This window comes from Urocitellus parryii (genome assembly GCF_045843805.1).
Source record: "Urocitellus parryii isolate mUroPar1 chromosome 12 unlocalized genomic scaffold, mUroPar1.hap1 SUPER_12_unloc_3, whole genome shotgun sequence".
Classification (NCBI taxonomy): Eukaryota; Metazoa; Chordata; class Mammalia; order Rodentia; family Sciuridae; genus Urocitellus; species Urocitellus parryii.
The window spans coordinates 944,874-972,352 of NW_027551760.1; the positions used below are offsets into that span (position 1 = coordinate 944,874).

A 27,479-nucleotide genomic window follows, 5' to 3' on the forward strand; every position below is an offset into this window, starting at 1 on the left:
ATCCTTCTTGTTGAATGTGTAGGAATGCCTACACATCAGGCACTGCTTCATTGAATTTAGGCATAAAAATAAAGTGGACATTTTCCACCTGTGTCTTTGGATCTTTATTCTAAGGCTCCCATATCTTGTAAAGGTGTGATTAACTAAATAAATTTATGCTTTTCTCTTGTTAGCTTGTCTTTTGTTAGAGGCACGTAGGCCATTGAACTTTAATGAGGAAAGGAGTCATCCCTCTTCTCTCCCAGACTTATAAACATCAAAGCATTCACTCTCCAGCCATTTATAGGAAAAGTGAGCTGACTCTGGCTTTTTAAATATCAAAATGTACACATTTGTCACAGAAAATTATTTTTACTTTTGGTACTTGGATTAAATCCAGAGCTGCTTAACCACTGAGCTATATCCCCAGCCCTTTTTATTTTTTATTTTGACACAGGGTCTTGCTAAGTTGCTTACAGCCTGCCAGGTTGCTGAGGCTGGTGTTGAACTTGTGAGCCTCCTGCCTCAGCCTGCAGAGCCACTAGGATTACTGCCACCACCACACCAGAACAGCAAAACACATGTATTGTATAAATGCCTACTAGAAATTTGAGGAACACTTCTAGATGTGGTTTGTGCCATATTTCCAGAAATGTGCCCTATTGAAACACCAGTGTTCAAATGAACTTAATGAAATTTGCACTGGGCACGGGGATGCAAGCCTGTAATCCCAGAAGCTCCAGAGGCTGAGGCAGGAGGATGGCAAGTTCAAAGTCAGCCTTAGCAACTTAGCGAGGTCCTCAGCAACTCAGTGAGACCCTAACTCTAATTAAAATACAAAGTAGGGCTGGGGATGTGGCTCCGTGGTGGAGGGCCCCTGAGTTCAATTCCCAGTAACCCCCCCCCCAAAAAAAAATCACCCTTAATCAAGTGGTTTGGGTTAGGACTCCTGGAATGAATACTCAAGCTAGGTGATTGATGAGAGTTTAATCAGAGACAGGAAAGTTTCAAGGGTTAGGGAAAACTGCACAGGGTGGGCATATGTCTTAACGTCATCCAGTGGGGAACTCACCTGGGCTGGGGTGTAAGTGGGAGGGGGTGATGTATCACCAGAACTTGAAGAACATAGTTACCTAGACAGGGTGTACAATAAGAAAAAGTGGTCTTCAGTTGGAAGACCAGAACACCTGTCAACCCCCTAGGACCACGGGAAGAGAATGGGTTCTCTCAAGCCCACTCCATGCCCTGCTGAGCCTCTCAGTAGTCAGATCCAGACGGAACCACTCCACGCAGAATTCCTGGATCGGTGCCCTCAGGCACAGGGCAGGGAAAAGAGGGCGTAACCTAGAATATAGACCATAACCTACTGTGTGAAAGAAAGCAAGTTAGGAAGGGAGATGCTTCATCTAGTGTGTGTATTTGTGTGCACGCGTTAGATGCCTGGCTTAAAAAAGCTTTGAAGGGTGTGTCCTAAAATGTTTCAATGGTATTCTGAGGGTGGAGGGGTTGATTGCAAGTGACTTTTAAAGTTTTTAGTCTTTTTTTTTTTTAACTTTCTGCTTAGCACTCAGTAGGTCCTTTTTCCACATACAAAAATAAGCATTCAGGGTCCAGCTTCTGAATGGGCTATGTACCCAGGGCCCTCGCGCGACTTCGCTGCAGTAGCACAAAAAAGTGTTTTCCAAAGAAACAGACGCGCCCTCGACGGCAAGTTTACCCGGGACCGCAGTGAGGGTTCGTGCTGGGCGGCGCCCTAGCGGTCCGCGCAGAGGGGAAGGGCTCCTTCCCACTAGCTTTCTGGGCCCTTCGCCCCAGATCTACTTCTGTCGCCGCAGTCCCCACCACCTTCACCCTCCCTTCACTCCACCTGCAGGCGCTCCGCCGCGGGACCGCCCCCACCCTTCCCGGACTCGTCAGTCAACGCGGGCCAGTTGGAGGTTCGCAAAGATCCGGATCTGGTTGCCAGACGCTCGGGACCTCCCCAAAAGGGGTGAGCGGGTGCGTGAGGATGTGAGCCAGCGTCCCACTCCTTTGCACGGATTGCAGAGTTCTTTTGCACAGTTGGGACGTTCGCAGATGTTCCTAGGGATGCAATCCTGCAGTCGGTCCTGGGAGCGGTCACATCGAAGCTCTCTTTATCGTGTTATAAATTCCTTTTTTAAAAAAAAATTGGTACTGGGTATCAGGCGCGATGGTGCTCGCCTGTAATCCTAGCGACCCGGGAGGCCAAGGCAGGAGGATCGCAAGTTCGAGGCCAGCCTTAGAAGTAAATTGGTTTCCTTCTCCTTTGGTAACAAATTAGTGCTTCTGTAAATTATGTGGGCAAGGAACGTTTTCATCAACTACGAATTTCATTTCTGGTTGAAAAAAGGAGGCGGGGTTTCCGCCCAGTGGGAGGTCACCTACCCGGCGGGTTGTTCCTGCTCTAGAGGGAATACTTCCTCATTTGGCCAATCTGAAAGTGAGTCTCCGGGGCCCGCCGCAAGGCCAGGACACCAGAAGCCCTACCGGCAGAGCGGAGGAAAGAAGAGGCTGGGACTGGGAACCTGGGCTCAGCCTGCTCAACTCCCCCACCGCAGAGAAAACCCCCTCTGCCTCCATCCATCCCCTGAACCATCGTGGTCCGTCTCTCCCACGGGGACAGCGGGAGAGAGCTCAGATTCAGTGGCCCTATGTATGAAGAGTGCCTGGTTCATACCAGGTTCACCCACCCCTCCTGGGCTGGATGTGTCTGTCATCTGTGTTCACGTGACTAAATATGGTACTGCATCGCCCTGCTTTCTGGGTTTTGGTTATCTGTTTGTTGGTTTGTCTCTAAAATTCTTAGATCTTTAAGGGCAAAGGCAAAAATCAATGTGCAACAACTGGTTTTGAATGGACTGAACCTGTGACAGCTATGAGACGAGTGGGGAGCATTTGGAGTAGGGTAGGGATTTCACCGTTTTTTTTTTTAGTACAGTGTGTTTGTTGGGGAGAACTTGCGGGAAGCAAGGCTAAGAGCCTCAGAGAATCCAGACCAAGAGGATGCAGACATTGGATCAGTCTAGCAAATACACTCTTAGATCTTAAATATTTGGGTTTGGGTTTAGGGGGTGAGAGGTCAAGATAACCAGGCAGAATAATCAACCACAAATAATAACACCACCAACCATTTCTTTAAACAACAAAGTTCAAAAAAAATCTTTCTACAACTGCAAGATTTCAGCAAACTGTTAGGCATGGTAGCACATGCCTGCTTGGAAAAAAAAGATTTTAGCAAATAGATTTCTTGTTATCACAAGATCAAAAACTTATCCTGTTCTGGTAACAAACATTTTGTGAAATCTGCTATGCAATCAAGACTTGTGTGGACACAGACTTTTATATTGTCCCTGCTTGTGAACATAAAGGGAAAATAAAAAATTTGCTGCCTTGTTTTCAGTGCTGTCTGGAGGTAGAAAATTAACACAGAGGCTACCTATACATGGAATGCACCACTATTGCATAGCATCTGAATCTGAATAGCATATCAATACCTACTACCTACCTCTCATTATATATATATATATACACACACACACACACACACATACATATATATATTTTTTCAGTACTAAGGATTAAACTGTAATGCCAGATTCATGGGATCCCTAGGAGCTGAATCCAATGCAATCACACAAGAGTCTTTCTTGCAAGCTCGAGCCTGGACTCACAACCGTTCTCGACGCAGCGGTCCCAGGGAATGAGTCCTGGTCCTTTGTCCAGTGAGATTTTATAGGTTTTGGAGGGATACTCTATGCCTCACAACATTACAATGCAAATCATTCCATACCATGGGAAAGTCAAACAACAACTCTTTAACATTGATTAGCACATTCACTGGCGGGAACAAATTGGGTAGGGGTGATTGGTTAGTACAAGAGGGGGGTTCCTTTGAACTGATTGGTTTAGGCCATGAGGGGTGTTATCAACATGTTATCAACCACCATAAACTACTGGGGGGGGTCATCTGGCATCCCAGGTATTTTCCCTGTCTCATGCTGATTGGTGGTTGTTAGGGGGTTGCTATGGGTCCTCACCTAGCTTAACTGAGTCAGGGATACCTGCCGCCTCAGATCTCTCCTGTTATTTACAAACAACTCAGCAGGGTTGTTATGTGCCTAGAAAGGCTCTGTGGGCTTTTCCAAGGACAAGGGTCACGCCCCCTTCCTTGGACAGGCTTTGCTCTGAGATAGAGGCTGGTTTCTCAAAAATGGAGTCATATCAGTTTCTCAGAACCTAGGGTGCTCTACCACTACACTACATCCCCAGTCCTTTTTAATCTTTATTTTGAGTCAGGATCTCACTAACTTGCTAGCTAGCCTTGAACTTGCGTTCTCCTACCCCAGCCTCCCAAGTGGCTGGGATTTCAGGCATGCACCAACATGCCTGGCTAACTCCCTTAGAAACACAATTAGGGATTCTCTCAGATGCACCACTTGTACCTTCTCCTTGTGGGAGGATTCAAAAGACAGCAGATTCTAACAAGCGTCTGTCCCAATCACTTGTTCATTTAACAAATATATGAAAGGTTTGTATAATCATGTGCCACAGTTTGGATCAAAAATGCTCCGTCAAGACCGGAGTGTTAAAGGCTTGGTCTCCAGCCTATGGTACTATTAAAGTACTATAGTACTTTAAAAGTGGAGCCTACTTGAGAGAAGTTAGGTCATTGGGGGGGGTGTGCCGCAGTCCGGCTGCAGCAAAATAGCCAGGGGTGACGAATAACTTGTGTATGTTGATACAGCAGGAATAGGAGCCGTTTATTGTTGGGCAACAGAGCTATTTATACTTTTTGCACACCTTATCTTAATTAGCATAAACTAGATACATCAGTCAACCAATAAGGAATCTCCACACTTAATGGCTCACTTTTGTTACTTCTCAAACCACTCCCTCTGACATTTTGCCAGGCACCATCCAGAGTTGTTTACGAACTCTAACATTTCTCTGGCAAAATACCAGGTGTTATTTTTGACTTATTTACAGACCTTAACAGGGGTGCCCTTGAAACTGGAACCCTGGCCCCTTCTCTCTCTTTGCTTCCTGGATACAAAGATGAGCTCCTGTCATAATGTCCAGTCTCACCCCAGGCTCAAAGCCATGGGGCCAATCCTTTTCAACTGAAACTTTCCTCTTATCCCTCAGGTATTCTGTCACAGTGACAGAAAGCTGACACACCATATAAGATATATTTAGACCAGATAAAATGAGAGATCAAAAAGAGTTCTTAGGCCAGATGTGGTGGTGTTCACCCGTAAACCCAGCAGTTTGGGTGGCGGAGGCAGGAGGATCTTGAGTTCAAAGCCAGCCTCAGCAAAAGCAAGGTACTAAGCAACTCAGTGAGGCCCTGTCTCTAAATAAAATACAAAATAGGGCTGGGGATGTGGCTCAGTGGTCGAGTGCCCCTGAGTTCAAACCCTGGCACCTCCCCGTGGCAAAAGAAGTATCCCACAAGTGAAAGACGTGAGTGTTCAGATTAAAACTGAATGCCCAGCACATGGTTGAAAGTAAACCCCATTACAAATTTGTTGGTTAGCTTACTGTCACTGTGACAGACTACATGAGAAAATCAACCAAAAGGAGAAAAGATTTGTTTGGCTCACTGCCTCAGAGGTTCCAGTCTGTGGTTCCTTGGCTTCCTGTTCCTTCCTGCCTGTGGTGAGGCGGAGCATCACTGCAGGAGTGGTGGTGAACTTGAGTTGCTTATCTCATGGTGGTCCAGAGGCGGGGGCAGAAACGCCGCTGGGGGAGGTGACAAAATGCCCCCTCTCTGGTCGTGCCCCTGGTGACTATGACTGCTTCTCACTGAACCCCAACTCCTAAGGTCGCCATGTCCTCCCAGGAGCCCACTAGGCCATGAATCCACCAAAGGCTTCATCCTTGATCAGGTCAAAACCCCAGTGACCCAATCACTGGGGACCAAGCCTTCAGCACATGAGTGTTGGGGGGATATTTAAGATCCAAACCATAGTGCTAAGGCAGGTGCATCATCGCAAAATTTCAGAACACTGAGGACAAACAGAGTATCTACAAACTTCGAGAGAGAAAAATAGGACATACACAGGATCAGAAAAATGACATCAAACTTCCCTGTCACAGTCCTGGAAGCAAGAAGACTAAAGAGCAATATCTTCAAAACTGTGAAGGAAAGTGGTTTTAGTCTGGAATTTATACTCAGCCCAACAGCAGAATAAGTACAATAAACAGTTTGGGTCATGCAAGACTCAAAGACAAGGATCACCCACGTGTGTTTTTTGTTTGTGATTTTGTTTGGTTTGGTTTTTTGATACTGGGGTTTGAATCCAGGGAGACATTACCACTGAGCCACATCTCCAGCCCTTTATATATTTTTCTTTTGAGACAGACTCGCTAAGTTGTTTAGGGCCTCTCTAAATTTCTGAGGCTGGCCTCAAACTTGAGATCTCCCTGCCTCAGCCTCCTGAGTTGCTGGGATCACAGATGTGTGTCACAGTGCCAGCCCAACGTGCCTCTTCTTAAACAGCTGTACTGGTCTGTTCTACAACCCCACCAGTTCTGGACTGCCATGACCTAACTTCCAGGGATCCCTCTGTGGCCTCATCCTCTCGCAGCCTGGAGTGGTCCTCACAGAATCAGGGCAGCTGAGGCCAGCCTCTCATGCAGACTCTCCCTTGCCATCATCTCTTCCTTTGGATCCCAGGTCTAATGGGATGTATGGGTGTCTCTTGGCACAGCTGGATTTTGCATGCCACTCACTTTTTCAAAACTGAGCAATAGAGATCAGACATAAATAGCAAAACTGTAAAGACTGCAAGAGACTGGCTGAAAGTCGGGAAAGTGGTTACCTCTTATGGAGGGAGGGAGGGAGAAGGGAATAATTGGAGTCGGTTTTTTTTTTTTTTTTTTTTTTGGTACTGGGGATTGAACTCAGGGCCACTCGACCACTGAGCCACACCCCCAGACGGATTTTGTATTTCATTTAGAGAGAGGGTCTCAATGAGTTGCTTAGCAGCTAGCTTTTGCTGAGGCTGGCTTTGAACTTTCTGATCCTCCTGCCTCAGCCTCTTGAGCCAGTGGGATTACAGTCGTGGGCCACAGCGCCTGGTGGTGGTTTTTTTTCTTCTACTTTTTTTTTTTTTCCACGCTGGTATTGCTTTCTAACTACCTTATTGGGTTTCCCAAGAAATATTGCCCAAAGCCTAGGGATTTTCTAGGAGAGAAGGTTTGTTCAGTCAGAGGTCTTGAGTTACTGGGGAAAATGCATCACAGATCACATCTCAAGGAAGAGCAATAAAAATAATCACCACAGTAGGTGTTTTATGTGTGAAAACTAATTTAGTTTTTTTCTGGTATCAGGAATTGAGCCCAGGGGTGTTCAACCACTGAGCCCCATCTCCAGCCCTTTGAGACAGGGTCTCGCTAAGTTGTTGAGGCTGGCTTTGAACTCGAGATTCTCCTCCCTCTGACTCCTGAGCCATTAGGATTACAGGCGTGGGCCACAGAGTCCAACTAATTTAGTCTTTTCAACACTTATTTTATAGACAAGAACTGAAGGCCCAGATAGAATGAAGCAACCCAATTCAGTGTTTTCTAAAGACAGATCAAGTGTTCAACTTGATGGCATTTGAAAAACAAGTTTGGAAATGAAAACTTGACTCAAAACCCTGTGACTACTAAAAGTCTATATTTTAGTTTTATATTATACCCATCTAAAGAGGAGAGGTAAAGGCCAGATGTGATGGTACACCCCTGTAATCCCAGGAGGCCGAGGCAGGAGGATTGCAAGTTTGAGGCCATCATGGGTAAACTAGAGAGAACCTGTTGCAAAAGAAAAAAAAAAATAAAAAGGGCTGGGGATGTAGCTCAGTGGTACAGCACCCCTGGGTTCAATCCCTAGGACCACAATAAAGGATGGATGAATGAATGAATGAATGAACCAATAGAAGAGAGGTAGGCAGACAGGATGGAGAGAAGACAAAGGAACTGGGTGCAGATGGGAGACAAGGAGGACCAAGGTCACCGGCAGGCAGACCTTTTGGAGGCTACAAGGCTTTAACCTATTGAAGTACTTCCGTGGCCGGCTCCCTGGGGCGAAGCTGGTTAATTTGGACTTGTTTCCACAGAAACCAATATAAAAGTTGGAGCCCTGAGTTCTTGAGAGGGGAAAAGGATGTGGAGAATGTGACCCGCATATATCTGTCTGTCTGTCTGTACATTTACCCTCGAGGGCTCTGGTCTTTGCCTCTACCAAGATGGCAGCCCCTCTTGTTACTGGTGTGGGATTTCCTGTTTGTTTTGATTTCTTAGCTGCCTGCTCAGGTTTGACCTCACGCTCACCCAGTAAGTGGCATCCTTCCGGCCACAACCTACTCTGACCTGCCCTTGGGGGTTCAGTTTCTGTCGTCCCAGGCTGGCTGCCCTTGGCTGCATCCATTACCACTTCCTGCCCCAGGACTGGGGAGGATGGTGACTTGGGTTCCAGTAGCAGAACCCATTCCCAAAGCTCCCCGCCAAGCTCAGCTTTTTTCCTTAAGGCAGCTGAGGTCGGAGAAGGTGGGAGGGAAGAATCAGCTGCAACGGAGGGAACGGTAGACAGGTTTTGCATTTCTTTTTAGACTTTACTGTGTGCGCGTAGTGCTGGGGATGGCATGCCAGGCAAGCACTCTGCCACGGAGAGGCTGCCCCAAGCCCTGCATTTTCTTTCACTTTTAGTCCACTTGAAGCTCCATGTCCTCATTGCTGATACAGTTAGTTTCAAGGGCCATTGACACAGCACCACAATCACATCGCCTTTTGACTGTGACTGCAGGGCTTGCTGCACTGTTGTCATGACAACACTGAATCCTTTCCATCCAAACTGTGGACGTCCGGAATGTGACCCTACTGACAAGCCCCTTACTGTTCATGGATGCCGGCAGGAGACACAGGACCCCCGGTCAGAGACAAAAGGCTGCCTTACTCATGGCACAAGCACCCAGTCCAGCTAATTCTCCTTGCTCTCCAAGACTCACAGGGCCAACACGGAGGGGCCCGGATGGCTTGCAGTGCAGCAAGGAATTCTGATCTTGGGAAAAGGACCTCTTTCACGCCTGTTCTTTTCTTTGTTCTGTTAGGAGACATTACCTCATCCCTCAAGGTTTCTCGCTACAAACACAGTTCTGAGAAAAGGCCTTGTAAAGAGTGGTAAGGCCCTCACCGCTTAGTATCCCCAGTAAGAAGACGCAGGGATGCCTCAGGCTATGGCAGGTTGCCACGGTCAATCACCTACCCCAGGTGCTTGAGGAGATGAAATGAGATGAACACCTGCATGTAATACACTCCACAATATCAGGTATTACATCAGCATCAGAGTTGGTCATGAAAGTTAAGGCACTTCTTAACTCTTTATTAATGATTAATGAATATTTACATTAATTATTAATGAAATTGAAGCAGTTCTTTCTTTCTTTCTTTTTTTTGGTATTGAATATTATCTGTATTTTATTTAGAGACAGGGTTTCACTGAGTTGCTCAGAGCCTTGCTAAATTGCTGAGGCTGGCTTTGAACTTGTGATCCTCCTGCCTCAGCCTCCTCAGCAGCTGGGACTATAGGTGTGCACCACCTATAGTCAGTTCTTTTTTTTTAATACCTTTATTTTATTTATTTTTATGTGGTGCTGAGGATCGAACCCAGGGCCTCGCATGTGCTAGGCAAGTGCTCTACTGCTGAGCCACAACTCCAGTCCAGCAGTTCTTAACACACCTTTAACATGTGCAAAAGGTGAATGTGTACTCATTGAATAATAACTTAAATGCTATAAGGTAGGAGGGATCCTATTTTCCCAACCATACAAATTTGTATGTAATATCTAATAACATCTTGCCTTTTAGATGTTTTTTTCAGTGACACGTCCAGATCATTTGTCCATATTCTTTTATTTTCCAATTGAACTCATAATCCATTGGCTCAGGTCCAGTGAACCCCTAACCAGTTATGGAAGAAGACCTGCCGCCTTGGGCCCACCTGTTGGCATCCAACCATAGTAAGTCATGAAGCTTGGTATCACTACTGTCAGCAATTTTCATTTGGAAAAGTTTTTCATGAATTTAATAATAGGGTAAAATGTAACAAAATAGTAACGATTCCAGGGCCACCAGCGCTGGCTAAGGCGGCAGCAGTGCCCCTAGACCACTGGCCGGCTAAAGGGCCACTTGTCATGCTTGTCACTGGTCAGTGGAGTGGGGAAATCCATCGTGAGAGGCAGCTGCGGGGTGCCAGGCATGTGGCCTGGAGAACTAACACAGGAAGCTCTAAGATTGTTCACCCTGGGCTCCTGCAGGAAGTAGCTGTCTAAGCCGTCACTAAGGCTGACCTCAGTTGCCCGTGTCTGCCCCAAGAAGGGTGTATGTTTCGCCACCTTCCTTCCAATAGGCCCAGTCCCGAGTGCATGGGGGGCTCTGCTTCATGCTTATCAGCTTATTAAAAAGTTGGGAGGCTGTGGACGTGGTTTAATGGTAGAGCATTCACCTAGCATGCATGAGGCCCTGGGCTTGATCCCCAGAACTGCAGTGGGGTGGGGACTGGTTCTTGGATACACAGCTGGAAAGGCTAGGGGGCCTCAGGGAGAAAAAAAAAATTAGAGCCTGGGACTTAGATGTCATCCCAAACCACAGTCTGAGGTTGAGAGAGACTAATAGGCAGGGACTTGAAGCTACCAAGATGAAAGGAAATTATAGCCCAAAGAGGAAGTGCAATAAAGTCACTACAGCCAGTGGGGAGGGCAGTGACACAGGCTTTGTAATACCAGCGACTCTGGAGGCTGAGGCAGGAGGATCACCAAGCTCAGAGCCAGCCTCAGCAATTTATTGAGGCCCTAAGCAACTTAGGGAGACCCTGTCTCAAAATAAAGTAAAAAGGGCTGGGGATATGGCTCTGTGGTTAAATGCCCTTGGGTTCAGTCCCCAGTACATTAAAAAAAAAAAAAAAAAAGGAAAAGAAAAAGTACACTACAGCATGATCTGTTTATTTTTTTAATGGTTTAGCTTTTACTTTTATTTTTTCCACAATTTTATTGGTGCATTTTGGTTGTACATAACGGTGAGATTTGTTGTTACATATTTGTACATGCAATAACGACTTTTTTTAATAAATCATATAACATTTATTAATTTATGTTTATTTGTACCATATTTATTTTTAATGTTATTGTTATATACATATTGCTGGTTAATACGTTCTTTTTTTTTTTAAAGAGAGAGAGAGAGAGAGAGCAAGAGAGAGAGAATTTTAATATTTATTTTTTAGTTTTCGGTGGACACAACAGCTTTGTTGGTATGTGGTGCTGAGGATCAAACCCAGGCCGCACGCATGCCAGGCGAGCGCGCTACCTCTTGAGCCACATCCCCAGCCCCGACTTTTTTTTTTTTAAGGCTCCACTCTACAAGAGAAATTGGAGGAAATGGGATGGGGGAGGGGAAGCCTAATGGAGGAGCTGCCTGGTCTACATGGGAGATTCAGCTTATCACAAGGTTGTCCATGTCTGTGGCAGAAGCAGGTTTTCACAACTCTGCAAGCCACCTGCTGCCTGGTTACAATCAGATTCATCCTGGAACCAGAGTGAACCACACTTGACAGTGACTGTCCTCCTAGGGAATATATATTTATTTCTTTTTAAACAAGTATATCAGGCATGATGGCAAATACCTGTAATTCCAGCAGCTCAGGAGGCTGAGGCAGGAGGATCGAAAGTTGAACGCCAGCCTTAGCAACTTAGCAAAGCCCTGAGCAACTTGGTGAGATTCTGTCTCTAAATAAAATATAAAAAGTGCTGGGGATGTGGCTTAGTAGTTAAGTGCCCTGGATCCAATCCCTGTTACCAAAAAACAAAGAAAAACCAAAACAAGGGTATGACAACCTGCACACCAAAATGAATTCTTGGTCACTGTAAACCAGTCACCTGATAAGGTAATGGTACTTATTCTAAGAATGCAACCACAGTTCAGCGCATTCTGCAAAGTCACCCCATCTGTAGTGATGCTGTTGAATATGCCCAGTGTTGTGACCTGTCTTCAGCATGAGGTCTGGAGTTGGGGAACCAGAACAAGCTTGCTGGGTGGAAGGGCCGTGAGGTTGGTAAGACCATGTGAAAGAGGATGGATACAACAAAGAGGCATGTTTCCTTAGTGAGTCACCAACTTCCTGCAAACACAGAAGGTTTCAGAAATGTTTTTGAGAAATGCAGCACTGTAGGACAATACCTTACACTCACTATTTCCTAGCATAGTTCTGGGTGCCAGGCAACCTTACAGAGTAGGGAAAGCCATCTCTGTTAGGCATAGAGGAGCTGGGAACCTGCCTAAGTGTACACAATTCATAAGGGGTGAAAGCTGGGATTTGAACTCAGGCAGTCTGTCACAAAAGTCCACACTTTCTAGGGGTACAAGGGATTGAACTCAGGGACACTTGACCACTGAGCCACATCCCCAGCCCTATTTTGTATTTTATTAGAGACAGGGTCTCACTGAGTTGCTTAGCACCTCACCATTGCTGAGGCTGGCTTTGAACTCATGATCCTTCTGCCTCAGCCTCCCGGGCTGCTGGGATTACAGGCGTGTGCCACCATGCCTGGCTATGTTTTTTTTTTTTTTTAATATTTATTATTTTTTAGTTGTAGTTGGACACAATATCTTTATTTTATTTTTATGTGGTGCTGAGGATTGAACCTAGGGCCTCACACGAGCTAGGCGAGCACTCTACTGCTGAGCCACAACCCCAGTCCCCCTGGCTATGCTTTTTATCACTACATCAAACTGCTTCTTGGTTAAAACAATTACCCTCTAAGATGCAGACTTGAAGGGGAAGAAGCCTGTTTAGAAAACTGTACCAGATGAATTAATTAGAAAATCAACTTTGCCACTACATACATATATACATATATATATATATATATTTATATATATAATACAAAATATTTTGTGATACTGGGGACTGAACCCAGGGGCACTGTGCTACTGAGCTACATGTCCAGCCTGCCTCCTTTTAAATTTTGTGACAAGATCTTGCTAAGTTTCCCAGGCTAATCTTGAACTTGAGGTCCTCCTGCCTCAGCCTCTCAGGTTGCTAGGATTACAGGCATGCATCCCTGCACCTGGCTATGTCTGCCTTGTTTACCATTGCAGCCCTGGAACCTATTACAGTGCCTGGAACACAGGAGACACTCCATACCAAGGTGGGCACGGTGGAGCACACCTATAATCCCAGAAGCTCAGGAGGCCAAGGCAGGAGGATTGTCAAGTTCAAAGCCAGCCTCACAATGGCGAGGCACTAAGCAACTCAATGAGACCCTGGATTTAAATAGGGATTGGGATGTGACTTAATGGTTGAGTGCCCCTGAGTTCATTCCCAGTACCCCCCCCCAAAAAAAGTGCATTACTGGATGAACTGATATCCCAGGCAAATAGAGAACTACCACTTATGGGGTCCCTTCTCCATTTAAGAAACCAAATTATACTCACTAGAATCGTTTGGTTTACCTTCAGTCCTACCCTGTAAGAGTATATTCTATCCTAGATCAGGAGCATTTCATTGTTCAATATGCAAATTACAAGGTCATATTAGGCTTTAGGGGGAACCGGCACCCTGCCTTTCCAGTCCCAAGAGCTCAGGCAATTTCGGGGCTTTTGGGAAAACCAAAGACAATCACCAAGTCCCCAGGAGTTTCACTAGGTGTCCAGCATTCCATAACTACTGACCTCCATCAGGCACGAGCGACCTCTGGTTCCACCGGCTGTGGCTTTCCAGCTGTACTCTGTCCCTGGTCCTCCCACTCCTCCACCATCCATTTTGCCTAGCACCAGGTCTGTCCCCTTCCCTAAGCTCAGCTCTGTGAGAAACTCCTATCCATAGGGTCTGGAAAGAGAAGGCCTGCCTTGGAGGCAGACCAAGTCAGGCAAGTCATACCGCTTCTTGGAACCTCGATTTTTTTCACTGGTAAAATGGAAAACACCAGTATATTTCACCAGATTTTTTTTAATATTTATTTTTTAGTTGGACTCAATACCTCTATTTATTTACTTTTATGTGGTGCTGAGTTTCGAACCCAGGGCCTCTCACATGCTAGGCGAGAGCCCTGATGCTGAGGCACAACCCCAGTCCTATTTCACTGGATTTTATAGGGATTAAATGAAATTATGTACCTTGAACCATGTCACTTCATTTAGTTACTTCTCAAGTATTTACATGTACACTAAACTGCATAAGTAATTTTTTAAAATTTGGTGTTGGGGATTGAACCCAGGGCCTTGGGCATGCAAGGCAAGCAGTCTACCAACTGAGCTATACCCCAGCTCTCCATAACTACTTTTAAGGACTCAGAGAACAAAAATATCAATTAGGATCCTTGAGAAGTTATAGTCTTACAGGACAAATGAAACATAAAAGTATTTGCAATTATAAAGCATAATGCAAGCTAGGCATGGTGGCCCATACCTGTAATTCCAGCTTCTCAGGAGGTTGAGGCAGGAGGATCTCAAGTTTGAGGCACATTCTCAGTTTTTTTTTTTTAAACAGAATGCAGTCAGTATCATAACACATAAAATATGCTAAAGTGGAACTCTGCAAATATTTGTTACATGCAAAATACTCGAAGCTTTTCCTTTCTGATCCACCATCTGCGGTGGAACTGCTGCTGAGATAGATTTTCTAAAAACAAAAAAATCTTGCAGGGAAGACTGTCATGCTCAAGGCTGAACCCTTGGATGCTATAGAAAATGTAAAGGTCAAGATCCCCAAATAAGGAAGGAATTCCTTCTGATCAGCAGAGACTGATCTCTTTTGGTAAGCAACGGGAAGATGGATGAACTTTGTCTGACTATGACATGGAGAAACAATCCACCCTTCATCTTGAGCAGAGGCTTTGTGGTGGTGCTAAGAAAAGGAACAAGTCTTAGACCGCTCCCAAGAAGAATAGCCTAGGAGAAAGAAAGTTAAATTGGCTATCCTGAAATAATGAAAATGGCAACATTTGTTGTCTTCGCCAGGGGTGTCCTTCAGATGAATGAGTTTTCATGTCCAGCCACTGTGACAGACATTATTGTGGCAAGTGTTGTCTGACTTACTGATGCAACAAACCAGAAGACAGCATGCCTTAAACATAGCAGCTTGGGAGGCTGAGGCAGAAAGATCACAAGTTCAAAGCCAAGCTTAGTAACTTAACAAGATATAAGCAACTCAGAGAGACCCTGTCTCTAAATAAAAAAATAAAAAGAACTATGGGTGTAGCTCATTGGTAAAGCACCCCTTGTTTCAATCCCCAGTACCAAATAAATAAGAGACATGAACTAATAACAAAAGAAAAAAATAAGATTTTGTTTAATCTAAATTCTAGTCCCTACAACCAAATACATGCTGAGACACTGTTAAAAAAATTCTTCCAAAAGAGAAAATTATGGCTTCCAATTGTCTCCTGAATAAAGTAAAAACTCTTTATAATGGCATTCTTTCTTCAATAAAGAGATCACAGACTCTCTCTTGGCTTCGTTCCATTCCTTACCCTTGCCCTGCAGTTAGCTGAACCCAGCTCTTCCCAGTTCCTGAAACATGCCTCGGGCTTCCCACCTTCATGCTTTTGACTTTTTTTCTGTGTCCCTTTGAAACCTCCTACCTCTAGCTTCTACTAAAATACAGCCAGGCTTTATGTCACAACCGCTACTCACCCTGACTCCTAAGGCAGAAGCGATTTCTCTGATCTTTTCCTTGTGGCACTGATACATCCTGCTTTTGTGAGTGTGTGTGTGTGTGTGGGGGGGCATGCTGGGGATCTAAGAATCACAAAAGACCACATATCATATGATTGATTCCATGTGTACATAGAAGATGTCCAAGTAGGAAAAGCAGAAAAGAGATTGATGTTTGCCTAGGTGGGAGGTAAGGACGAGAGAGAGACTGGTGATGGGAAAAAATTCCTATGCTAAGCAAAAGTTCTGCCTCTAAGCTATACTCTATTGCATCCTGCTTCTTATTGCAGTTATCTGTGTTTTGCTTCTCCTGCAAGGCTGTGACATCCCAAGGTCTTGAGAATATAGCGCACATATGTTCAAGAGGTAACTAAATAAAGTGACTAGTCTGAAGGGACTATTTCTATGCAGGGCCCAAGCAGATGTCTGAGCCACCTGTTCAGGCCCAGGTAGAGGAGCAGGAAATTCTGAAGATCTGTAGGAAGAGGCAGCACAATGGCGCACACATGGACCTGAGTGAAGCTCAAAGTCCTTGCTCTGAATCCACTCTGATAACTAAAGTCACTCCAGGGGTCTTGTTCTACCAGGGTGCCCCAGTCCCTCACATCCTTTTAAGAGAATAATCCTTTTAAAAGTTGTTTAAACCAGATTTGGTGCTCACCTATGACCCCTGGATTCAACCCTCAGTACAAAAACTAAACATTAAGTGAAAGAAGCAAGTCACAAAAGACCACATAGCATATGACTCCATGTATGTATATAAAATGTTCAAGTAGGAAAAGCAGAAAAGAGTTTAATGGCTGCCTAGGTGGGAGGTAAGGACGAGAGAGACTGGTAATAGGAAAAAAATTCTTTTTTTCAATATTTTTTAGTTTTGGTTGGACACAACAGCTTCACTTTATTTATTTTTATGTGGTGCTGAGGATAGAACCCAGGGCCTCACACATGTGAGGTGAGCACTCTACCACTGAGCAACAATCCCAGCCCCCAAGGGAAAAAATTCTTACTGGAGTGATGAAAATGTTCTTTGGATTTTTTATGATGCCAGGAATTTGAACCCAACTCTGGAGGTGGAGGCTGGAGGATTTCAAGTTCAAGGACAACCTTGGCAACTTAGTGAGACCTTGTCTCAAAATAAAAAATAAAAGGGCTGGGAATGTAGTTCCTTTGTAGAGTATTCCTGGGTTTGATCCCTAGTACCTCAACAAAACAAAACAACAACAACAAAACTTTTATTGAGATATAATTTATAGGTCATAAGATTGTTTCATTTAAAAAAGTAATGTTCCGGGCTGGGGTTATGGCTCAGCAGTAAAGTGTTCACCTAGCATGTGCAAGGCCATGGGTTCGATCCTCAGCACCACATATAAATAAATAAAATAAAAGTAGATATAAAAAAAGTAATGTTCAGGCTGGGTACAGTAGTGCAGTCCTGTAATCCCAGCAGCTCAGGAAGTTGAGACAGGAGGATTGTGAGTTCAAAGCCAGCCTCAGCAAAAAGGAAGCGCTAAGCAACACAGTGAGACCCTGTCTCTAAATAAAATACCAAATAGGGCTGGGGATGTGGCTCAGTGATCTAGTGCCCTTGAGCTCAATCCCTAGTACCACCCCCGCCAAAAAAAAAAATGTTTAATATTTTTTCATCTATATTCAGAACTGTGCACCAATGATTAACATCATATGGAATTTCTTTTTGGGGGTGGGGGTACCAGGATTGAACCACTAAGCCACATCCAAGCCCTATTTTTTATTTTATTTATAGACAGGGTCTCACTGAGTTGCTTAGCACCTCACTGTTGCTGAGGCTGGCTTTGGACTCACAATCCTCCTGTCTCAGCTTCCAGAGCTGCTGGGATTACAGACATGTGCCACCGTGCCTAGCTCACATGTAACATTTTTGGATTTAGTCTCCTAGCATCATAAAAAACCCAAAGAACATTTTTCATAAGAAAATTTTTCCCATTATCAGTTTCTCTCTCTTCTTCACCTTCCATCTAGGCAACCATTAATCTCTCTTCTGTCTTTTTTTGTGACTTGCTTCTTTCACTTAACATTTAGTTTTTGAACAGAGGATTGAATCCAGGGGAACTCCACCATTATTACATCCCCAGCCCTTTTATTATTTATTATTTATTTTTTTAAAGTTTTTTTTTTAAATATTTATTTATTTTTTTTAGTTCTCGGCAGACACAACATCTTTGTTGGTATGTGGTGCTGAGGATCGAACCCGGGCAGCACGCATGCCAGGCGAGCGCGCTACCGCTTGAGCCACATCCCCAGCCCTATTATTTATTTTTGAGACAGGGTTTTGCTAGCTTATTGAGGCTGGCCTTGGACTTGTGATCCTCCTCCCTCAGTCTCCTGAATCACTGGGAGTTGCCACTGGGCCCAGTTTTCCAACCCTTTTGTGTCCACGTGTCAGCATGGACAAAGATTATAAGTCAGCCTTGGCTTTGGATTCAAATAACCTTCAGGGAGCCCCCACCCTGAGTCCACACACTTCCTTAAGTGCTTTCAAACATTCTACTGTCTTTAATCACAACAGTCCTATGTGGAAATTTTTATTGTCTCAAGCTACAAGGCTTACCTGACTGTCTCTTGGAAGGTTTAGATTTAAAAACAAAAGAAAAATAGGGCTGGGGATATAGCTCAGTTGGTAGAGTGCTTGCCTTGCATGCATAAGGCTCTGGGCTCAATCCCCAGCACCATTAAAAAAAAAAAAAAAAAAAAAAAAGTAAAAGTAAAAAACATGGTAACATGGTCCAGGGTAGCAACTCCAGGCCTACAGGGACCTGCAAGCAGCGGGTGGCCAGGTTTGGGAGGACAGGCGCAGTGGGAGGAGCATGTCCATCTTCTAACTTTGGCTGCTGCGGAGTAGCTCTGAGCAAGGATGAGGGAAATGCAGATTTTGTGTGAATTATCCGAAATTTTAAATAAGGAGCAACAGTGAGCCAAACAAAACAGCAGCACAGGTCAAATTTGACCCAGGAGACTGCCGCCGTGGACGGGTTTCTTGGCTCAAAACTCATATAGTCAAGTCCCCCCCCCCCCCCAAAGAAAACGTGCTGCAGGAGGGCCATCATTCAGTCCTTCATTCCGCCGTGAACTGCCAGTCCCTGGAGGGAAGCGGTGGACGGACGCGGAACCGGGTGGAATAGGGAGGCTGCGTCGGGAGCTGCGGAGGAACATAAAGTCACCACGATTGGGGATCTGGCCCCGCCAGGAGAGCAGCCGCCTTCCCCACGGCTCCTAGGGCGCCCCGCGCCTGTGCACGCGGCTGGCGGAGATCCAGGGTCGTGCGGACGAGGGCTTCGGGCGGGTCGGGTGGGCCCGCGAGCTTTTCACCGACTGCCCAAGACAGGAGAAAACCCAAACGCAAGCGCGCGCGCGCGCGCGCGCACACACACACACACACACACACGAGCTCAATTGCTCTCTTCCAGAAATGTCTCTAATTAGCCCTTCTTGGCTGCCTTCCTCACAGCATAGTGCGGCGTCAGGAAAGCAGCGGTAGAGAAAGGCTCTTCGGTTAGAATCTGTGGGTTCGGGTCCTGGGTACCCAGCACCAGGAGGTGGCCGGAACCAGAATCTAGGGGAACGTGTGTCCCGGGACCGGGAACCGGAGTGAACAAGCCCCGCCCACTCTGCTAGAAGGAGGCTGGAAAGCGGCGCGCGGTAGCCGGAAGCCTTCCCTTCCTGCACACGACCCGGAAGCGGAAGGGAGTCCGTCTCTTTTCTCTGTCCATTGCGTCTCTCCTGCGTTCGTTGCTTCTCCCGGGAGCGGTTCCAAGGGGCTGTTCGCAGAGTGCGGTGCTGAGGTCTCCGAGCTGCTGCGGCCATGGCGGATGTGACCGCCCGTAGCCTGCAGTACGAGTACAAGGCGGTGCGTGGGATCTCGGGGGAGGACTCCGGGCGGCCGAGTGTGGTGGGGGAGCGGGAGGCTGTGGAAGGGGGTTTCAGTCGAAGGCCTCCAGGACAGCCGCGAAGGCGAGGGGGAAGTCGATCTGGGGAAGGTGGGATCACACGACGACGCTTAAGTCAGCCCCCACGGGGGCTGGTGGGATAGGCCGAGAGCTCTCTAAGGAGGCTTTTTGCAGTTCTCATTGTAAGTCCGCCCCCTTCCATGTGATGCTCCTCTAACAGCGGGCCCTGTTAGGAGCAGGGATTGTCCACCGCTGATACAGGACCTGGGACTCAGCTCTAGGCTCATGCACAACGTTGTGTGATACCATTGCTTTTCCGAGAAAACGTTTTTAGATCCAGTTAATCATTATTAGCCTTAGTTGCTGTGGTTCTTTCATCAGCTGATATGATTGTGGTGGTCTCATGTCGAAGTTTTGGTAATGTATAATCTTTTCAGAACTCGAATCTTGTGCTCCAAGCTGACCGCTCTCTCATTGACCGGACCCGCCGGGATGAACCCACAGGAGAGGTGCTGTCCCTGGTTGGGAAGCTGGAGGGCACCCGGATGGGAGATAAGGCTCAGCGGACCAAACCGCAGATGCAGGAGGAAAGAAGAGCCAAGTACGTACCAAGGGGACGCTGGTTTTTCAGTTTCAAAGTCCACCTTCCCTTGTAGCAGTTGAGCAGCATTTTTGCTGCAATGTGTGGTGGAAGGTCAGACATCAGTGTCATTAAAAATACTGTGGAAATTTACAGAAAGTTTGTTAGAACATGAGAGTTTTAAAGATTCTTTGGTCTTAAGTGCAAGTAAACTGGAAAATAAGTTTTTTGAACATAAGTGTTTCTGATCCACAGATCTTAATTTTCTTTTAGGTTTTCAAGATCCTTGGTATTCCCTTGTCTCCGTAATTTTTTTTCCCTCACTACTGACTCCCCATTACTGCTTTTTCCTTTTTTTCTACTCTTGTTTATTTTTTGGTTGTAAACTAACTCAAGCATCCATAGTAAAAAAGACAGTTTTAGTTTTGTTATAATTTGTTGGGAGTAGGTTAGAAGTAGATTCTGTTGAAACTAGTATGTTTGTCTAGAGAAAGGTAATGTATCTGAAAGGTGAAAAAACTAGTTAAATTCCATTGTGTAATCTTAAATTAATGGGGAGCCTTAATGGGGAACCTGTCTTATATCAATTTGTCCATCTAGTGAGAGGATGGCAGGATTTCCTATTTATTTATTTATTCATTCATTCATTCATTTATTTACACAGTAGCTTTATTTTAATATGGTATTGAGGATCAAACCCAGGGCCTCGCATGTGCTAGGCAAGTGCTGTACCGCTGAGCCACAACCCCAGCCCCGGGATTTTCTTTGTCACTGTGTCCTGTAAATAAATGCTCCCACAAATGAATAAGAACAAGTTGGACTCATTTGATGGAGTACAGGTTCCTATTCTCAAATATCAGATGTCTATATGCCATGAGACTGAAAAGGAAGGGAGGATGGGCTTGATCTAGTCTTGCCTGGGGGTGGGAAAGTTCTTCTCTTCCATTTCATATCATGTCTTCATCAGGCGAAGAAAACGTGATGAGGACCGGCATGACATCAACAAGATGAAGGGTTATACTTTGCTGTCAGAGGGCATAGATGAGATGGTGGGCATTATCTATAAGCCCAAAACTAAGGAGACCCGAGAGACCTATGAGGTGCTGCTCAGCTTCATCCAGGCTGCTCTTGGGGACCAGGTAAGGCAGCGAGAGGCTGAGGCCATGTGTTTGGAAAGGGAGAATGTCACATTTGGAAGACATCAGAAGAACCTTATCTTTAGATTTCTGTCTGGTTCATACCAGTTTTCAGATTAGACTAATACTTACTAAGCACTGAGTTTATATGGAACAACACATCAGCTATTAATACTTATTTCCTATTTTGCAGAAGAGAAATGTGAGGCACAGAATAGTTATGTAATTTTCCTAAGTCGCAGCGGTAGCATTTGGCAGAGTCAGGATATGAATTCAGGTGATTTTCTCCAGGATCTATTCTTAACTCTTTCCCATGTATGATTACATTGTGGGCTTTTTTGAGTCTTTGAGAGACTCTGTGAGATGCTAGAGAAAGTATGGACATAGAACTACCAAAAGTGTGTCAAGATGGAAGAAGACTGCTAAGTGCCTTTGTCATCTAGGAATGTGAGGCAGATTACTGTGAAAGCTGTGTCCTGCTTCTGGAGACTACCTATCCAATCTTTTTTATCCCCCCTCTCAGTGCTGGGGATTGAATCCAGGGCCTCATGTATGCTAAGCACAGTGTTCTACCATTGAGCTATATCTCCAGTTTCTCTAATATTTTTAAAACAGATGACTTTTACTTCAATAATGTGACTTTTTTTTTTCCTTTGGCATTGTTGGGGATTGAACCCAGGGCCTCATGCATGCTAGGCAAGCATTGTACCACTGAATTTGCAACCCTCCTAGCTCTAGGTGGAGTTTTTATCAACATTAATAAAAAATGTTACAGCCAGGATTACTGCAATTTTGAAGCAATGTGGCTCATCACATCCTGGCATCACATAAAGCTGGTTGGGGGGTGTTCTGCATGTTATTGTTCTAAAAGCTGATTTTTTTTTCTTTTGTGGTGCTGGGGATTGAACCCAGGGCCTTGTGCATATGAGGCAGGTACTCTACCAACTGAGTTATATCCCCAGCCCACCTAAAAGCTGATTGTTTTTTGCCACCAGCCACGTGATATCCTTTGTGGGGCAGCTGATGAAGTTCTAGCTGTCTTAAAGAATGAAAAGCTTCGGGACAAGGAGAGACGAAAGGAGATTGACCTGCTGCTGGGTCAGACAGATGATACCAGATACCATGTGCTAGTAAACTTGGGGAAAAAGATCACAGACTATGGTGGAGATAAGGAAATCCAAAATATGGGTAACTAAACTTGTTTGTGTTCTGATTGTTGTTGACTCTGAAATGTGTATCTTCTAGCATCATTTGATAATGAATCTGAGTGTCAGTGATTTCCCATCAACCAGAGTTGGTGGGTTCTTTTTTCTTGTTGTTTGTTTGAGGCATTTGGCAGATTTTATTCAAAGCTGGCTCTAAGGAAGATAGAGAAGAATTTTTTCCTCAAATCTCCACATTCCTACTTTGTGTTTTTTAAAAAATTAATGACTAGCAGACACCAGATTCCCTCAATTCCAGCAGCCATTTCTTACCAAGATAGCCTTTCTCCGCTTTTTTTCTTTTTTCTTTTTCCTATACCAGAGCTTGAACCCAGGGATGCTCTACCACTGAGCTACACCCCTGGCACTTTTTATTTTTATTTTGAGACAAGGTCTTGCTAAGTTGTCCAGGCTGGCCTTGAAATTTCAGTCCTCTTGCCTCAGCCTTCCAAATAACTGGGATTAAGGAATGCACCACTGTGCCCAGCTCTGAGGCCCTTTATTGTGTAGAATGTGGAAGAGAACTTGGGCAGAGCCTGTGGGATAAGAGAGGGGTGGAATCCAGAATTGGTGGGTGGGAAACTGTCTCAGTGCTGGCAGCACAGACAGCGCTCTCATGTGGATCACCTAAATCCTTATGTGTCCTTAGACCCCAGTTCTGTGCCTCTTTTCATTAACTGCTCACTGCTCTTCATCATTTCAGATGACAACATTGATGAGACCTACGGTGTAAACGTGCAGTTTGAGTCTGATGAGGAGGTGAGCAATTAAGCAAGTGGACTAACTCATTTTTTTAATTGTTAGGTGACAGGACCCCTTTTAATGTAAAGAGGTCCCCTAGCTTAAGCCAGATAGATTTTATGGTGTTTTATGAGTAACAGAAATTTAGTGTTATTTTGCTAAAAATATTATCTTCAGGTTTTCCAAACAAAGTTAAGTTATTAAATATAAACTAATGTAATTTTTCCATGTTTTTATTACTGGTGCATTTCAGTTGTGCATAAGGATGGAATTCATTGTTATATATTCATGTTTACATACAATATTATAATTTGGCCAATATTATTCCCTAGTATTGCCCATTTCACGCCTCTCCTTTCTCTCCCTGGTCTCTTTCCTCTACTCAATTTATCTCCCTTTGATTTTCATGAGACACCCCCTGCCCACTTTTCTTTTCCTTTTTTCTCTCTAGCTTCCACATATGAGAAAAAACTTATGACCCCTGACCTTCTGAGTTTGGCTTATTTTACTTAACAGTGTCCTCAAGTTCCATTCATATTCCTTCAAATGCCATAGTTTCACTTTTCTTTATGGCTGAATAGAACTTGTGTGTGTGTGTGTGTGTGTGTGTGTGTGTGTGTGTGTGTATCACATTTTTCTTTATCCGCTCATCGCTTGATAGACACCTAGGTTGGTTCTGTAGTTTGGCTATTGTGAATTGTGTTGGTATAGACATGGGTGTGCATGTGTCACTATAGTGACTTTAATTCTTTAGGATAAATACTGAGGCAAGATATATTTGGGTCATGTGGTGGTTCCATTCCTCGTCTTTTGAGTAACCTCCATACTAATTTCCACAGTGGTTGTACTTATTTATGGTCCCACCAACAGTATAAAAGTGTTTCTTTTTCTCCACATCCTCTCCAGCATTTATTATTATTTTAATAAATATGTTTTTTAGTTGTAGGCGAACCTTTATTTTATGTATTAATACACAGTGTTGAGGATTGAACCCAGGGCCTCACACGTGCTAGGCAAGCACTCCACCCTTGAGCCACAACCCCACCCCCAGTGTTATTATTGTTTATATTCTTGATGGCTGCCATTCTGACTCATGTGAGATGAAATATCAGTGTAGTTATTTGTTTGTTTGTTTGTTTTTCGGTGTTTTTTTTCAGTTTTTTTTTGGGGGGGGGGTGGTACTAGGGATTGAACCCAGGAGTTCTTAACCACTGAGCCACATCCCCAGCCCTTTTTTTATACTTTATTTAGAGATGGGGTCTCCCTGAGTTGCTTAAATTCTTGCTAAATTGCTGAGGATGGCTTTGAACTCAAAATCCTCAGCCTACCAACCTGCTGGGACTATAGGTGTATGCCACTGTACTTGATTTTATGATTTTAAGTAGCAACAGATTAACAAACTGCTCATAGTAGTTCATTTAACAAATGTTTATTATTTATTAAGTACCCACTTTGACCATGATATATATATATATATATATATATATATATATATATATATATATATATATATATATATAATTTTTTTTTTTTTTTTGGTTGATGGACATTTATTTATTTATTTATGTGTGGTGCTTAGAATTGAACTCAGTGCCTCACACATGCTAGGCAAGTGCTCTACCACTCAGCCCCAGCCCCAGCCCCAGCCCCAGCCCCATGATGCTGTTTTAAGTGCACATTTTATTTCGTGAGTAAGCACAGTGCTGAGCGAGCTAGTTGTGGTCCTTGCATTTCTGGATCACCATCCGCTTCCCCGGCCTGCTTCTGTACAGCTCTTCTCTCCCGTTAGCCAGCAGCTCTTGTGTCTAAGGACTGTGTATGTATGAGAGATTGTGATTGAGGCAGTTGCCATTGTGGCAGCTAAAGTGAGAAGCAGAAGAGAGGAGAGAAGCATCTAAGGAATCCCCTACCAGGTTGTCATTCTGTTAATGTGCTCTGGAATAAGACTGACCCCCCCCCCCAGGGAGGGGGACGGTAAAGGAAAAGCTGTAGAATGAATAGGATGTCACTTTCCTATGTTCATATATGAATACAAGACCAATGAAACTCCCATCATGTACAGTGACAAGAACAGGAAGTTATACTCCATGTACGTATGATATGTCAGAGTGCATTCTGCTCTCATATGTACCTAAAAGGAACAAAGACTGACCTGATTCCAATAAGTCATTGATTTCACCACAAAGCCGTTGCCCTAACTAAGGGGATCATTGAGGGTGATTCGGGGAGCGGTTCTGTGGTGGCACAGGATGGGTTCCAGAGTATGGTTGAGGTTGGGGCTGTTTCCACAGGAAGGCGATGAGGACGTCTATGGGGAGGTTCGAGAAGAGGCGTCTGACGATGACATGGAAGGTGATGAGGCCGTTGTGCGCTGCACCCTCTCAGCTAACGTGAGTGCGGTCTTCTTCCCCTGGCTGCACCGCCAGCTGATTTCTGGGTGCAGCCTTTTCCCAGTGCCTGGTCTGGTTTTGCATTACTTAGTGAGCCGTGTTTTGACAGAGTGAGCCATAATAAGCATTTAGTGTCCTGATTCTTAAGATTTCAGCTGGTCGCCTTCCTACCCTGAGGCATGTGGTGGGGAATCAGCCTGGTGCTACTGAACTCAGGATAGCCCTTTTTTCTCTCAAAAGGCCCCCAAAGAAGGCTGGCTGTGGGGTGGCAGGGAGCTTAGTTGTAGGGCAGTGAAAGCGTGGTTGGGACCCGGTGAGCTAAGGGCCTGGCTATTATTTTAGCTTGTAGCCTCAGGTGAACTGATGAGTTCCAAGAAGAAGGATTTGCACCCTCGGGATATTGACGCGTTCTGGCTCCAGCGGCAGCTCAGTCGTTTTTATGATGATGCCATCGTGTCACAGAAGAAGGCAGATGAAGTGTTGGAGATTCTGAAGGTATGGCCGAGATGGCAGTTCTGTTGAGTGCATCTTAGCAGATGGAAATGGTGTGGAGCAACAGACAACTGTGTCCTTGATGGTGGCATTGCTTTCTCTTTAGACAGCCAGTGACGATCGTGAATGTGAGAACCAGCTGGTTCTGCTCCTCGGTTTCAACACGTTCGACTTTATTAAAGTGTTGAGGCAGCACAGGATGATGAGTGAGTATGCGCGAGCTCTTCCCCCGTGTGTGGCCTGAGCCAGGCAGGGGGGTGCTGCTTTCATGGCTTCTGCACTTAATGATTTTTCTCTGCACCCCAAGAATGAAGGCTGATTTACCCATCCTGTGCCCCCCACCTCCTCCTTCTGCTCCCTGTCATTGGCAGTTCTGTACTGTACCTTGCTGGCAAGTGCTCAGAGTGAAGCTGAAAAAGAAAGGATCATGGGAAAGATGGAAGCTGACCCAGAGCTATCCAAATTCCTCTACCAGCTCCACGAGACTGAGAAGGAGGATCTGATCCGAGTAAGGGCTGGCTTGATCATTCTGTCTCATTCCTCAATTGGAGTGTTTGCTTCAGAAAAATGGACAGTTGGCTAGAGATTAAGAAACAGATGTCAGAGTAGTGAAGCATTTCTCTAAATTCCTTGGGGTTTCTCAGTGAGTACTGATTAGAATTGTTACATTCACATTTGTGTGGCTAGAGACTGTTTGTTCAGCAGCACCAGGGAGACCTTTACAGATTTCACCATAAAGACGGTATTTACTTGAAAGCAGGAACAGAACCCATGCTTAAACATGGGACTCAACACTGCTGCCTCTTCCCTAGATGCTGAGGTCCCTCTTCTGTGTGCTCCTCTTCTCTATATATCATTTGTTTCCTTGGATCTTTATTTTTTTATTTTTTATTTTTTTAGTTTTAGGTGGACACAGTATCTTTATTTTGTTTTTATATGGTGCTGAGAATCGAACCCAGTGCCTCACGCATGGTAGGCGAGCGCACTACCACTTGAGCCACATCCCCAGCCTCTCCTTGGATCTTTTTGGTGGCCTTTTGGCAGGTGTCTGAATGTGAAGTGCCACCTTTTGTTTTGGCGACTTAATAGTACCAGTGAGTCAAGCACAGCTAAGCAGAGACTGAAAGGGGCAGGTACTGAGCATGGTGATGAGCCATCCTGTTTTTTTCTTTTTCCCACTGCAGGAGGAAAGGTCCCGGAGAGAGCGGGTTCGGCAATCCCGAATGGACACAGATTTGGAAACCATGGATCTGGACCAGGGCGGAGAGGTGGGAGTCGGGCCATCTCCTAGGCCATGATGGGTGGAAAACTGTCGTGCTCAG

General features: G+C 45.0%; 1 protein-coding gene and 1 pseudogene across 1 annotated transcript in view; both read left to right on the plus strand.

Moving 5' to 3' along the window:
* The first annotated feature begins 1,607 nt into the window (after window positions 1–1,607).
* Window positions 1,608–15,108, plus strand: LOC113200607 (ubiquitin-ribosomal protein eS31 fusion protein pseudogene; annotated as a pseudogene).
* Window positions 15,109–19,413: 4,305 nt separating this feature from the next.
* Window positions 19,414–27,479, plus strand: part of Snrnp200 (small nuclear ribonucleoprotein U5 subunit 200) — a 28,538-nt gene continuing 20,472 nt past the window's right edge. Inside the window, exons 1-10 of the mRNA XM_026414053.2 lie at window positions 19,414–19,576; window positions 20,054–20,217; window positions 21,164–21,335; window positions 22,328–22,520; window positions 23,238–23,293; window positions 25,567–25,665; window positions 26,008–26,160; window positions 26,264–26,363; window positions 26,529–26,665; window positions 27,342–27,425. Coding sequence (XP_026269838.1) covers window positions 19,532–19,576; window positions 20,054–20,217; window positions 21,164–21,335; window positions 22,328–22,520; window positions 23,238–23,293; window positions 25,567–25,665; window positions 26,008–26,160; window positions 26,264–26,363; window positions 26,529–26,665; window positions 27,342–27,425 — 1,203 coding nt within the window. The 5' untranslated portion in view covers window positions 19,414–19,531. The remainder of the gene's footprint in view (window positions 19,577–20,053; window positions 20,218–21,163; window positions 21,336–22,327; window positions 22,521–23,237; window positions 23,294–25,566; window positions 25,666–26,007; window positions 26,161–26,263; window positions 26,364–26,528; window positions 26,666–27,341; window positions 27,426–27,479) is intronic.